This window comes from Centrocercus urophasianus, unplaced genomic scaffold (genome assembly GCF_019232065.1).
Source record: "Centrocercus urophasianus isolate 14NV4802_14NV808 unplaced genomic scaffold, USGS_Curo_1.0 seq_18, whole genome shotgun sequence".
Classification (NCBI taxonomy): Eukaryota; Metazoa; Chordata; class Aves; order Galliformes; family Phasianidae; genus Centrocercus; species Centrocercus urophasianus.
The window spans coordinates 287,950-301,895 of NW_024884733.1; the positions used below are offsets into that span (position 1 = coordinate 287,950).

A 13,946-nucleotide genomic window follows, 5' to 3' on the forward strand; every position below is an offset into this window, starting at 1 on the left:
AATTCTCCAGGAACATAGGATTTTTTTTTTTTAATGTGAAAGAGTAAAAAGAATAAAGCTGTAATGCATACTAAAGTAAATACTATCAAGTGTGTATTTACTTAGTAAAATGTTACATTACTCTTTTGGCAGCTGGTTCCCAATCTCTACATTAATGTTCGAAGTGATGGGAGCCTGCATCTTGAAAGAGTTCGGCTGCAAGATGGGGGTGATTATACCTGCATGGCCAGTAATGTTGCTGGGACAAATAACAAAACCACTACTGTTAATGTGTATGGTAAGGAGCACGGTCTTGGTACTCTGTTCTGGCTGCAGGACGAGTGTGTGTGTCTTACTAACAGGAGATCTCTCTGGAGCTTTCTCATGATAGTTGTATTAACTTCTTAAATTTCCTTTTTATATTGATGTTACTTCGTAAAGTAATATTGTGGGAAATAGGCCAACTTAACAGGACAGAACTGAAGAATTGAGAATGTTTTTAAAATAAAACAAAAAATTACATCACTTTGTGGTCATAAAAAAACCCTCATTTTGAATAATCTGCAAAGATCTGACTGTGCAGACTTGAGGTTTTTTAACAAAGGATGCAAGTGGGAATTTGCAAGAAAACCATGAAAAGCAGTGTTGGAGGCATTTAGAAACTGATACAAAGGAGCGCAACTTGTGAGAGAATTGCAATTAAAATAAACTGTGAGCTTGGCAAAACTTTTTTTTTCTTTTCCTTAACCATATCAGAAACTAAGAGTTAGGCCTCTTAGTGGGTGGTAGCCCATCTGTATTTCAGCTGTGGATACTTGTTTTAACTGTGTGTGGAGTCCCAGCTACTTCATGGTTAGCAGCCTGAAAGTTTCTCGTGTGTTGAATTAATCATGGGAGATTTAATTTAAGCTGAATTGAAGATGCTGGAACGGTGTTTTATGTTAACAGTACCTGTTGTTTGTTAATGCAGAGAAACATTCAGTGTCTGATAAGGGTCTTCCATGTGAACATTAGTTTCTGAAATTTTTCAGAACTTGAGAACAAAAAGGAATATATTTTTATGCTTTTCTGAAAATCTAGTTCTTGTTATTACAAGCTGACCTTATCTTAAATATGGCCTTCTTTCTGTTGTGATATGAATTCCAGCTCAGTGAAGGAGGGGAACTGGGGTTTCTTGTCACCTCCTACTCTCGATTTTGTATAGTGATCTATTGGTTTTATTCAAGTTCATCTAACAGCCCAATCCCTTCAGACACCATCAGTGCACTTAGCTCAACTTTGTAGCATTTATTACAAAAATTAAATGTGCTTGGGGAGGAATTGGTTCTTTGCTTTCAAACCTTCACTGTTTAAAGGATGTTGTCTCTTGCTAAAAGTTGATTCAGCATCAAAAATCCTGAGCCTGTCCTCATGAAAGATGCAGTGTAAGATGGATTGTGTACAGTATTGATTCAGGAACTTAGCCTAAAACGTCTCCAGTGAGTAGTGTGACAAATCCTTTCTGAAATCACTGAAATCAGCCTAATTGCCTACATTTAGTTTAAAACTATATGTGCCTGATCTAATGATCAACCTTTGGTTGACATGCTTCGTTATGAACAGGTATTTATTTTGTCAAAAAAACTGGAGGAGAAGCTGGCAGGTCAATGCTGATTTGGGAGTTGAGAGAACAGGCTGAAAATTGCCAACTTTTGCAATCTGCATGAAGCAGTAATTGAGTATGAGAGTTTTATAGCATGAGTTGTACCAGGGTTTGAAATTTGTCTTTTACATGATTGTAATATTTGCATCTATTTTCAGTTCTGCCCATTATTCAGCATGGGCAGCAGATATTCAGCACCACTGAAGGAATTCCAGTAACATTGCCATGTAAAGCAAGTGGAGTTCCTAAGCCAACTATTACTTGGTCGAAGGTAATGTCTCATCTTTGAGCTGTTCATGGTGGAAGATGAATTGAAGATGTCTTTTAGATGTCCTAAAACTAGGCAAGAGGTGCAACCAAACATCTCTGCTGTGAGGGATCTGGAGATCTCTGCTTATTTGTCTGCTTTTGTTTCTGGCTTTGGTCTAGCCATACATCAAATTTCTCTTCTGTGAAAAGGCTTCTTTGCTTATCCCTGTAACTATATACTTTTCAATACTTCAGAAATTCTTAGTATTCTTGTTATGAGTTGGTAATTTTGGATTAGACAACTTGCCACAGACTGAAAGTTCATTTTTGTTTAGGATTGCTTTAAAATGATTTTTTTTTTTTTTTTTTTTCATGGAGGAGAATGTCTGTAATAATGGCATTTAGGGGTTAGCTGTCTGACTTTTCAGTCATGTCCTTGACAACCGGTTCACTGAGGAGATCCTCAACTTTTTTGAGAACGTCTGAAAATCAGGCTGAGATGGTTAGTTATTTTTTTTTTAGCATAATTTCTGGTAATAGTAGTTATTTAAGGTATGCTGTGAAGGCAGTGTTGCTTCCGAAGTTGTGCTGATGTAATTGATTGAGACGTTATGAACAGCTTTGTTTAAAAGAAGCAGTAAGACAGATAACTATTGGTTTAGTAGGGAATGAAACACAGGAGGAATGAGGCGCAGTAGAAGATTTTTTCCTTTATTACTGCATATAATTTTCAATATGGACAGAAACCAATATCAACATTATCTAAACTGATCCTTTTTTTTTTAAGAATTAGGTTCTAGAAAATGTTTTTTCATATGAATATATGACAAAATAACATTTTTTCTGCATGAGAATCCCTTGCTTCTCCTATTTTTACTGCTTAGATACTAAATGAGTATGAAAAGTTAGCTGAAGTTGGTTAATTTCTATGGATAGAATTTCAGGGCCAAACTTCTTAGTTAATTCAAAATTTTTTTTTGGTGATCTCAGCCATAAACATTAGAGTCCATAAAACGATAGAAGCAGTACTGTAATGTGGATTAAAATATTACTTGGTTTAGTCAGGCTTCCTGCACTTTGCAACATCTTCAGATCTGTGAAAAATCTAACTGAATGCTATGTTAAAAATACAGCAGTCTTCATACAGTGGGCTGCAACAATGGGGTAGGCTGCTGCATTCACTAATAACTTTAATATTCCTTTAACAGTTTAAATGTTTTCATTAGATTTTCTTTCTACAAAATTTAGCTATTGTTGAATTAAATATTTGCAATTTGCTGTATTTTTGGAAATCCAAGGACTGTGGAATTTTTTTTTTCTTTCTTTCTACAGAAGGGAGAAGTAATTTTTCCCAGCAATGGGAAATTTTCCACGGGTTCTGATGGAAGTCTCTATGTAGTTTCGCCAGAGGGTGAAGAGACTGGGGAATATCTGTGTACTGCAACAAATGCTGCTGGTTATGCTACACGGAAAGTCCAGCTGACTGTATATGGTATATATGAACTAAAATATAGTATCATTTTGATGATAAGATGATTAATGTGCTTTGCAAGGCTTTTATGACTTCCAGTTATTGGTGCCATAATATAATGTATAGTTAGGTACTGGTTGTGAACTACCTCTACAATACAGACCTCAGTGTATGCATGAACTGTGTATATTAATTGCTGTCATGCTTTTTAGGAAGACAGTGCAGTCTTGTTGGTATTTGTAGTGTTGCAAGTAGGCATCAACCAATGTCTGAGTTAGCTGGGTGTAGAATATTGGCATTACAGTGATTTATGGCAGCAAATCTATTGCAGGCATGTCTTTAAAAACAGGGCTGTAATGTTATATACCTGACACACACACACAAAAAGATGTTGATCTGAACTATAGGTATTACATTTGTACAAGTATACATATTCACTTCAGCTTCTTAACATGTTCCATGTTGCAGTGAAACCTAGAGTATCCAGGCCTGGAGACCAGCAAGGGCATGGGCCTATAGAGATCTCAGTAATTAGCGGAGAAGATGTCACACTTTCATGTGAAGTAAAGAGCTTGCCACCTCCCATAATTACCTGGGCTAAAGAGACACAGCTCATATCTCCATTCTCTCTAAGGTAACAACAGATTGTAATTGTTTGATGAAAACAAAAGAAAAACAAAGTTGTGCCTAAGATTTTAAGATTTTGGAAGACTTTTTGATTATTTAATGATCAATTGGAAGATATGAAATTGTCCTTCAAGAGGACCATAGGTTTAAAAAACTTTCCAGACTGAATGCATATACTTCTCTGAAGGATGCAAAGTCTGCACATTGATGTACTGCAGTGTATGTTTGTACACAGTGACAGAACTTCAGTATTTGCTCTGAAATATGCAAGCTCGGGAGGTCAGGGCAAGAAAGGATCCTGTCGTATGTATACTGTAGTGGTGCCCAGAGATCCATGTAAACTGTGTCTAATTTAAAATCTTTATAAATACGCTTTACTTTTTTAAATTACTTCGTACTTATGCTCAGGAAAGCACTGTCTGTTATTCAGCTTAAGTCTGGAAACCCAGCAAAATAGAGATGACAATAAATGTTTGTGAATGCTTATGGGGGCTCAGTGTTTGCTATGGTTTGGATCCAGAACTCTTCTGATACTCTTGAAAATGGGACAGCATAGTAAAATGTTTGTAAAAAACACAGAATTGACAGTCTGAGAGACTGTGAAGGTGGGCTGCAAAGTTAGAGTTCTTTCATACTGTTTCAGTGTGATAGAAAAGAGAGGAGAAAGGGCAGTTGTCTGTGTGTGCTCAGTTGCAGTGCTGGGCACTGTCACAGGGTATGCTACTGCTTCCTGGTCTTCCAGCCACCTCAAAAGGAGCAAAGGCTGCAGCTACATTTGTAAATCAGGAAAGGATGATGCTGACAGGTGCATGCTGTAGCAGTTGCTGTAGCCATTGTCTAGCATGTCTCCGTGATCCAAGTGAAATGTTAAGCAGTTGTACAGACCTGAAAGTGCACCTGTTTCTTTTGTGCCCAAATCTTGGCCTCGGATCCATCTCTCCCACTGAGTCTGCAACAGACTTATCAGCTGGTAGGTGCTGGCTGAGTAGTCTGTGCGGAACAGGCTTATGTATAGAGGGTTAATTTGGAATTAGTACTTTGTGTGGAATTTTCTGCTTTGTACTGCGAACACATTGCATGCATTAATGAATTGCATTCTTGGTCCATTGCTTGCCCTCATTTTACCTCAAGAGACAGATAAATTAGGCTACTTGCTCACTGTGGAGCCATCCAAGCTTTCCAGAGTAGCAGTGATCCAACTCAGCCCATTCCATAAAATTGTTTACAGATGTCAGCAACAGTTAGAGTGAGTCCAAACAAAATCATTTGAGACCACCGAAAGAGATGTTAGAAATGTGACCAGTAAGCAAAAGAAGAATGAAAGCAGAAGTGAAGAAATCTCTCTCAGAAAGCATTTGTAATAAATGGGCAAAGTAATGGGAGATGAGTTATCCCAGCAACCATATATATTTTGGAGTTATTTAAAAAAACAAGCATTGGAAAGATAGGGGTGAAAGAGGAGTAATTGTGATATCAGACGAATATCAATGGCCTGAAGGAAATGCACTTCACTTTCTTCCACTCGTCCCTTCAGCCTGTTGTATTCTCCAGATTCACCAGTGCCAGAGAAAAGATAAGGAGGGATACCACCAATTCCCACCAACTTTTCCTTAACTCTGTATATAACTTTGAGATCTGTTTGCTTCTTGTCAACTTCTAGCTGTTTTTTTTCCTTTCCTCCTATTTTCTTTTTCCTTTTTAACTGCTACGGAAAAAGAGTTCGGCTTAGTTGGCCAAGACTGTATCCTTGTACACCTGCATTTTGAAGCCTTAGACCAGAGCTATAATGAAATTCAGTGTTACATCATTAATTATGTAGTCAGAAATAATGACAAATTCTCTAAGTTCCAGAACAAGTGGTTTTGAATCACAGTACTCTTCAGATCCCTCCTCACCTTCATCCTGAACCATCATGAAGTATTTTGACCATATTGAAGTAGAATCACAAGCTGTTTAACACAAACTTTCTGATTCTGCTGACCTGGGATGAGCATAAATCTGTGATGGGAGGCTCTACCATGATAGGAATCTTTATCAGATGATTTTTCCATTTCTAGAAATCAGGCAGGTTTCAGTGTCTCCTGTAAGTAGGTGGAACCAAGCATTACAATTTGGATCTTATATTTTAGGTACTAGCTCTACTATTCTCCATGTGGCTCAGTAAATAGTTGGAAAAAATGAGTAAGTCATATTTAGTAATATGGCACAGCTCCGTGTGCCATGTAGAATGCTGGTAATTTAGTAGGTAGTGATCAGTAGTGTTTAAGTATAGATTATTCACTCTTCTGTATATGTTTATATAGCATATCTGGTTCTTAATTTTGCAGACATACTTTCCTACCCTCAGGGTCAATGAAAATCAGTGAGACACAAGTTTCAGACAGTGGAATGTATTTCTGTGTAGCCACCAATATTGCTGGGAATGTGACTCAATCAGTGAAATTAAGCGTACATGGTAAGTTTTAACTTAAAGGAAAATCATCAGTGTGTTTCAGTATTGAATTTGGCATCCTAAAGATGCTAAATCCTTGTTTATATACATTAAATATAATTTTAATGTATAATTATATTTTTTCTTTCATACATTAAATGCTACTGACCTGTATTCTTTCTGCTCATATTATCTTCATATGCAAATTGTTTTTATTGATTATGTGGAAAAGAAATAATGTATAGATGTACACAGTACCTAAACGTATATATTTGTACACATACAATGTACACCTTCCTTTCATGTCACTTAGATTCATGGAAGAACTGCAGCTGTATAGTATATTTGGCTCTTAGGTTAGCCAGAAGAGTTTTAAGAGTTGAAAACTCTTGTTCTAATACTCTTAGATGTTCAGTGTGCAGCAAACTTCTCAGTATTAGGTTTGAAAACTATGGCTGAAAATAGCAAAGTTGTCTGAGGCTTGTAGATGCTGAGTTCCCATCAGTCTTAATGGTTCCCTGTCGCTACAATCCCTGATAAGAATCCAGCTTTCCCATAGCTTCCACTAGGTATAACAGGCCGCTATCAGGTCTTCCTGGAGCCTTCTCTTTTCCAGGCTGAACATACCTGTTCTCAGCCTGAGCTGTCTTATTTCTCTATTCAAATCAGCACTCTGTCCTTGTGTCCACCTTCCTCTCCCTCAGTGAAGGTGACTAGCCTCTTGCTGAGAGACGTCCCCTCTCCTTCTTACCATAAATCATCAAATTCTTGCCCCCTTGCCTCTCTCCAACTCTTACTGTGATGGGGCTCCAATCACAGTCTCTTGACAACTTATGCAATGTCATGGATCATTAGCTCCACGCTCACCCTTTTGTTTCTCCTCATCTGTATCAGATAGAAGCACAGCTTGTGGCATGCATCCCTATTGCTGTTGCCGATGCACAGAGGAGAGTGAGAGCAGGAGCTGTGTCCTGGCACAGCCTGGATGGTGCTGGTTGGTGTAAGTGTGGTGTGTATGTAGTTCTGCTCTGGCTCATGCAGAGTTTGAAAGTGCCTCACATGCCACAAGCATGCCAACATGGAACTCCTGCCTGGCAGCTCTGAACACTTCAACTTCATGAATGCAGTTATAATGATTATAGCAGATGACTGTGTAGTTTTTTGTAGAGAGTGCAGCTTTATTTGTCTGTGATTGTACATTAACAGAAGAAAAGGCACTTGTTACTGCTTGAGATATTCGTTAGACTTTATTGTCAGTGATCCTTAGAAAGAAAACCATTGTGGCAGAAGAGTTAAGTCAGATTTGAATTATTTTTTGGGATCAGCAAGATCTTTTCCAGTAATATTTTATCTTTTTCTCTGAACTTGTATTTGGAAGCATACAAAGATTAGGAATTAGGGGAAGGAAATTAAAATGTCAAAGGGGAAATGTAATTAACTTTTTCATAGAAGCTTTTGATTCTTTTTGTTATGAAAAGCCAGTATGCTTAACTTTTGAAATGTGCATGGCATAATATTGATACTCATGTGGAAGTAGTGCAATAGAATTTGAAATGTAGCTTCTCCAGACAAGTTAGTGGTAGGCTTTTATACATCCTATTTGTAAAGAACATGCAGTTCTGCATGTGAGAGAATTCTGTTTCATTGAGTAAGGAAGGATGTTTTCTAAAATAACAAAAAGAACTGCCTTCAAAAATGATCTTGTACATCACTGCCTTCACATTACTATTGACTTAACTTGTCTTCTTGCTTAGTTCCTCCTAAGATACATCGTGGTCATCAAATTGTGAAAGTCCAGGCTGGCCACAGGGTTGACATACCCTGCAGTGCCCAGGGGAGCCCTCCGCCAGCAATCACCTGGTTCAGGGGCACTAGTGCCGTGCCAGTAGACAGCAGGCAGCCCACTCACAGTCTGGATGGGGCTCTGAGCATCAGCAACATCCAGCTTTCCCATGCTGGGATCTACAGGTGCATCGCCACCAATGCGGCAGGCACTGACACCTCCGAGATAACAGTTCAAGTCCAAGGTATTGCTGCAGGACTGTAACCTTGCCTCCCGCTCTAAGTATAATTTTATGCAATGCAGTCAGGTTTGTATTTTGGAGGTTGATGCCCCTTGCTGTTGAGAGTTACAGCATGTAAAGTCCATGTCTGTTTTAGATGTTATGGTCTGATGTTAATTAAGAAAAAATGGGAGCATGCAAACATTCTGTGGAGAGTTAGCAGAAATAAGAAGCTTGATTTTTTTTTTTCTTCTAAATCTTTTAAGACATTTTTCAATTGCTTTTGCTGGATGTAATTAAAACCAGATCCCATTGTGGGAAACCTCCTTTTCAAATATTCTCTGTGTGTTCGTTCACCTCTCATTTTCATAGACTGTTTCTGAACATTAGAGCCCGGTGGCACAGCTTCAAATGGAATTGGAATTTTGCTTAAGCTTCATTATTCAGTATATATGGTGATGAAGCAGCAGTGATTCATGTGCCAATTTGAACGTATAGTATAACTCCTCACATGATCAGCTGACATTTGGCAATGCAGCATGACTGACTTAAGTAGCAAGTATTTCTTTTTCATAATAGTCTAAAGGCAGTGTTCTGATGCCTTTGGATTAGAGATGCTGAGAGCTGCTCATTGTGAATAACAAAGAACTGCCATATTCTTTGTATGGGCTCAGTCCACACACAAGTTTCAAATGAGATGCAAGAGCAAAGAATGGAAGGAGTACTAAGATATGGTATGAGAAAAAAAATACTAGTATTTTTTTTAGCTTTATCTTATTTTTTTCAGAATGTGCAATAACAATGTCTCTGCCTTCAGAACAAATATAGTGTTGTTGTTTTTTTTTCCCAATTTCAGTCAAAAGTTTATTTGTATTGCTTTCTTCCTAAATATTCCTCTTGAAGTCAAGCCTGTGTTGTACACTTCATCATTGTAGGGGGTGTGAATGGTGATGGTGTGAATAAGAGAGATTTAAAAATTATGAATTGCCAGACTGCATTCTTACATTTGGAAGCAAAGGAAAAAAAAATTTTGAGCTGTCTAATTTTCTTTCAGAGCCTCCTACTATAGGTGATCTTGATCCTCCATACAATAATCCTCTTCAAGAAAGAGTGGCAAATCAACGTGTTGCATTCCCATGTCCAGTAAAAGGTATGTATCAGTATTACTTCTTTCAGTGACAAAAGTATATTTTTCTGTTGACCACTGATAATTGTACTTCTTGTTAATGTAAAAATGTAAAATATGCACAGTATTTTCCATATGTACTTTATATGGAAAATTCAAACTAAATCACAGTTTAAACAAATAGATGAGGTACTTTAAAAAGTCGTTATTAGCTGACAAGGATATTAAGAGATTTTTAGCGATAATCTTGTAACTGTAAATTTGAAGGCTTGTGACTCCCTCTGGATTGTTCTTGTCAGCAAGCAATGGTGATTATTCAAATCCTTCTTATTCTGGGCTATTTGAACTGATTCTTGAAGTTTTGCATTATTCTTGTTAGGTATTCCAAAGCCTGTCATCAAATGGCTACATAATGGAAGAGAATTGACAGGCAGAGAACCAGGAATTTCAGTTCTGGAGGATGACATGCTGCTGATCATAGCTTCTGTTACACCATCTGATAATGGAGAATATATCTGTGTGGCAACCAATGAAGCTGGAAGTACAGAAAGAAAGTATAACCTGAAAGTTTATGGTAAATAATAAGCACAACTACTGGAGACGTATTTTGAAAGAGTTTATTCTGTTTCATTATTGGAAATTGCATGTCCCAAATCTTTCCATGGGCAGTTGAACCATGAAAACTAAACTGGGTTTCTATAATTCTGTTGCTCTTTATATATTTTTTATTATTTCTGTTCACTGTAATTTTATAAATAAACAGTCTTTGTTTAACTTGAAGAGCTAGGTTTATCACATTAGTAGAGAGTTCTAGTAACTGTTGACAACTTTACCACAGGTAACAGGTGAAGACTTGTAGTGTAGATGTTAAAGTTTTGCATTTCAAATGGTAAGTATGAGAAAAGTTGTTTGTCAGAATGAGCATAAATAGAAGACACTCTTCCCTAATCCTAATTGCAAAATTGCATCTACAGATGACTGTGAGATATGTTTTAATATGGTACATTTTACTTCTTAGAAAGTACTTTTACTCCTATTCACTTCTCACAGTTTTGATGCCCAAACAGGATTACGTATTTACCCTTAGAAATGCAGGAACTCCATCACATGCCAGCAAGGCTCATTGGCAGGATTTGAGTTTTTCTAATCCATCACACTTGTCCTTTCTCTTTACTCTTATGGGTTTGCAAGTGACAGGCAGGTATTCTTGGGGATGATGAGAGCAGTGAAGAGGAAGGATTATTCTCTGGAATTTACTTCCTTTATATGCTAAGCAAATAACATGGCATTTTACAGATTAGTCTCTTAAAATGGTGATGGAGATTGTGTTTCAGTGGATTCCTTGAAATTCTGCTATAGAGCAAGAGAAGAGTCTTGTTCTTCGACAAGAGAAGAAAGAGCATTGCAACATTGGTCCAGAGTCAAAGGGGAAATGGAAACATCCGGGATAAATGAAATGAAAAATGTCTGAAAAATGTAGATGATAGAGGTTCTTGACTTGGGGAAAAGATGAAGTGGGAAATTACTGAGTGAGAAGACTTAATATACATGTCTTTGAACTTTCTTGTAGTTCCTCCTGAAATTAGAGATCAAGAAAAGGTGGCAAATACATCTGTAGTTGTTAATCATCCTGTAAGTCTCTTCTGTGAAGTATTTGGAAATCCATTCCCAGTCATCTCCTGGTATAAAGAAGATATCCAGGTATGCACAATTAATTTAATTGCTCTAACTGTAGCCTTTTCAGTTCCAGAATATTTTGTGTTGATTTTTCTTTTGAGTGCTTGATATGAGATTTCATTAAAAGTAAATACATGTGTATATACCTTACATATATTTAAACTGTACCAAGAACACCCACAGAGAAATCCAGAGAAGTATGACTAATCCATTAATTTGTCTGTTCACAAGCAAACTTTTTCTAGATCTCCCTAGGAATTAGCCTTAGAAGTCTCACAGTAATGTGGATGCCAGAATACTTGCAGAGGGTGATGGTATTTTCTTCATTTTGTAGGTGGAGAAATGAGAATTCTTGGAACTGATTTGAATTCCTAAGGGTTATCTTTGGGTCCTGTGCTTCTACTTCTAGCTGATAAGTGATAGTTTATATGAGATCTCTTTTTGCACCTTTATATCTAACTGCTATTAATGAACAAAGAGTTTATTTGGTTTTCTCACCCTGTACTGTATGTTGTACATACAGTATTGTCATATTGGATAGATTGCAGAAGTTGAGACATGCTGTAATTGAAAAGGGAAATGTATTATTTTTAAACAGAAACTACCACTTTCTTATAAAGATCCATCTGTAATATCTGGCTAATGTAATTTGGATTACATAAGGCTCATGTCTTGGTTCTTTTAAGGTTGTGGAAAGCAATACTCTCCAGATTTTGCACAACGGAAAGATACTGAAGCTCCTTAAAGCTACTGTTGATGATGCTGGGCAATACTCATGCAAAGCCATAAATGTAGCAGGAAGTTCTGAGAAGCTCTTTAACCTAGATATACTGGGTTAGTTCTATTTTTGTTTGTTTACTTGTTTGTTAAACAGCAATATGAAAAATAGTTGGTATTTAAGAAAAGTTTCAACTTGTTCAATGGGTTATTACCCATTGAGAACCCATTACTCAATGGGTTCTTCCTCTGATTTCCCATTAAATATTGGCTGCTAAAGCACTCTTCATTATGAATTATGAATACTTAAAATTTGTCATTCTCATAATGACACAGACAAAATGCAGTTTTTCATAGTGGATTTTGGTCTTTGATACTTTATTTTGTATTTTCAAGGTACAGTGCTCTAAGATAAAGGAGTTTACTGTTGTGCAGTTCAGCAACATGAGTGTGCTTGTCACAATAGAAGTGATGTTGTGAATGAGCACGAGTAGTCTTGCAGTGAAAACCTAAGTTGTTTCAAGGGAACAGTAGTATCCACTGCAGCATTTCTTCCAGTCTCCAAGTTTAGCTTCCCTGTTTAAATACCACCTCTTCCTGTAACATTTGTCTTTTTAAAGTTCCTCCAAGTATAGTAGGTGCTGATACCACCAGTGAAATTGCAGTCATTCTCAACCAGGAAATGAGTCTGGAATGCAGAGCCAAAGGCTTTCCTTTTCCTGGCATTCACTGGTTCAAAGACAGCAAGTAAGTATACTGTCATTTTTTCCACCTATGTCTAGGTTATTCCTCCCTTAGAACGTAGAGGACAAAGGTGCACAGTAGCAACAAGCTCTGCTTTTAACTATATAATGTCAAATTATTGTCACTGGATAAAATTTGTGGTAGCATGACATGCCAAGTCCTTTAATCAAAAGTCAGCATCCTGCTTCTTTTTGTAAACTGTCCCATTTCTGACACTGGCGCTTGCAGGGTATATTTACAATATTTGAAGCTAGGCAATATATGAGCCAAGACAGATGCAATCCTTTTTTTGGGCTTTATCTTGAAATACAGGTTTTGTTGTAATATGGGTGTTTTGTTGGCATGATTTTTAAATTAGTATTAACCCTCTTTTCTAGGTGGTGAATTGCATTGTATAGTTCTGCGTATATATATATATATATATATATATATGTATGTATACGTATATATATAAATGTACACACACCCTAAAGGTTTAAGAACAGTTGTAGCCTGCATGTTGCAATTCTTCATCTCATCTTCCTGGAAAGCATGCAAAAAATATAATTCTTGGCAGCTTAAATATTAGCAATAAATAGTTTTAAACAGCACTGGTATTTAATGGTTTAGCTAGTGTCTATATTGAACTCACAGATGTTCCAATATGACAAGAAGTTAATATGTTTATACTTTTGTCTAGTATATACAGATTTTTTGTTATCAGCAAAGGATTATCATGACCTAGTAATTAGAAAAGGGAACTGAGATCAGGAGTAGGACTCAGGCCCTGCTGCTGGCATTCTGGATGACCTGTGCAAAGTACCTTTGTGTTTGGTTTCTTCTGAAAACCAGGAATCAATATAGTTATAATAGTTTGTTGCTTTATTGTGATTCTTTGGATGGATGCTGTTTCTCTGGTTTAAACGGTACTCTTTAATGCAATTGCTGCCATTAAATGAACCCTTGTTGTAATTGTCAGTTTAAATTAATGCCAAAAGGATGGGGTCAGAGTGCTGTGTGGTGAAATAATCTCTATTTCAGGCCCCTGTTCTTGGGTGATCCCAATTTTGAGCTTCTGGAAAAAGGTCAAGTTCTCCATATAAAGTCTGCTCGAAGGGTTGACAAAGGTCATTACCAGTGCAGTGCCACTAACACTGCTGGCAAACAAATTAAGGAGGTCAAGCTGATCATCCACGGTAAGTTTATACAGTGATGATCCAAGAAAATCCTTCGGTTTTGTGCACAGGATTTTTAAATGAGCCTGAGATGCTCAGGGAAACATAAATTACTTAGGAATAAGT

At 37.1% G+C, this 13,946-nt stretch overlaps 1 protein-coding gene across 1 annotated transcript in view; it reads left to right on the forward strand.

The window, feature by feature from the left end:
* Positions 1-13,946, forward strand: part of HMCN1 (hemicentin 1) — a 183,958-nt gene that overhangs the window by 80,200 nt on the left and 89,812 nt on the right. The window contains exons 19-30 of the mRNA XM_042819403.1: positions 133-277; positions 1,780-1,892; positions 3,203-3,362; positions 3,810-3,975; positions 6,296-6,423; positions 8,154-8,426; positions 9,457-9,552; positions 9,908-10,102; positions 11,099-11,229; positions 11,892-12,039; positions 12,543-12,669; positions 13,687-13,841. Of these exons, the coding sequence (XP_042675337.1) occupies positions 133-277; positions 1,780-1,892; positions 3,203-3,362; positions 3,810-3,975; positions 6,296-6,423; positions 8,154-8,426; positions 9,457-9,552; positions 9,908-10,102; positions 11,099-11,229; positions 11,892-12,039; positions 12,543-12,669; positions 13,687-13,841 (1,837 nt within the window). The remainder of the gene's footprint in view (positions 1-132; positions 278-1,779; positions 1,893-3,202; positions 3,363-3,809; positions 3,976-6,295; positions 6,424-8,153; positions 8,427-9,456; positions 9,553-9,907; positions 10,103-11,098; positions 11,230-11,891; positions 12,040-12,542; positions 12,670-13,686; positions 13,842-13,946) is intronic.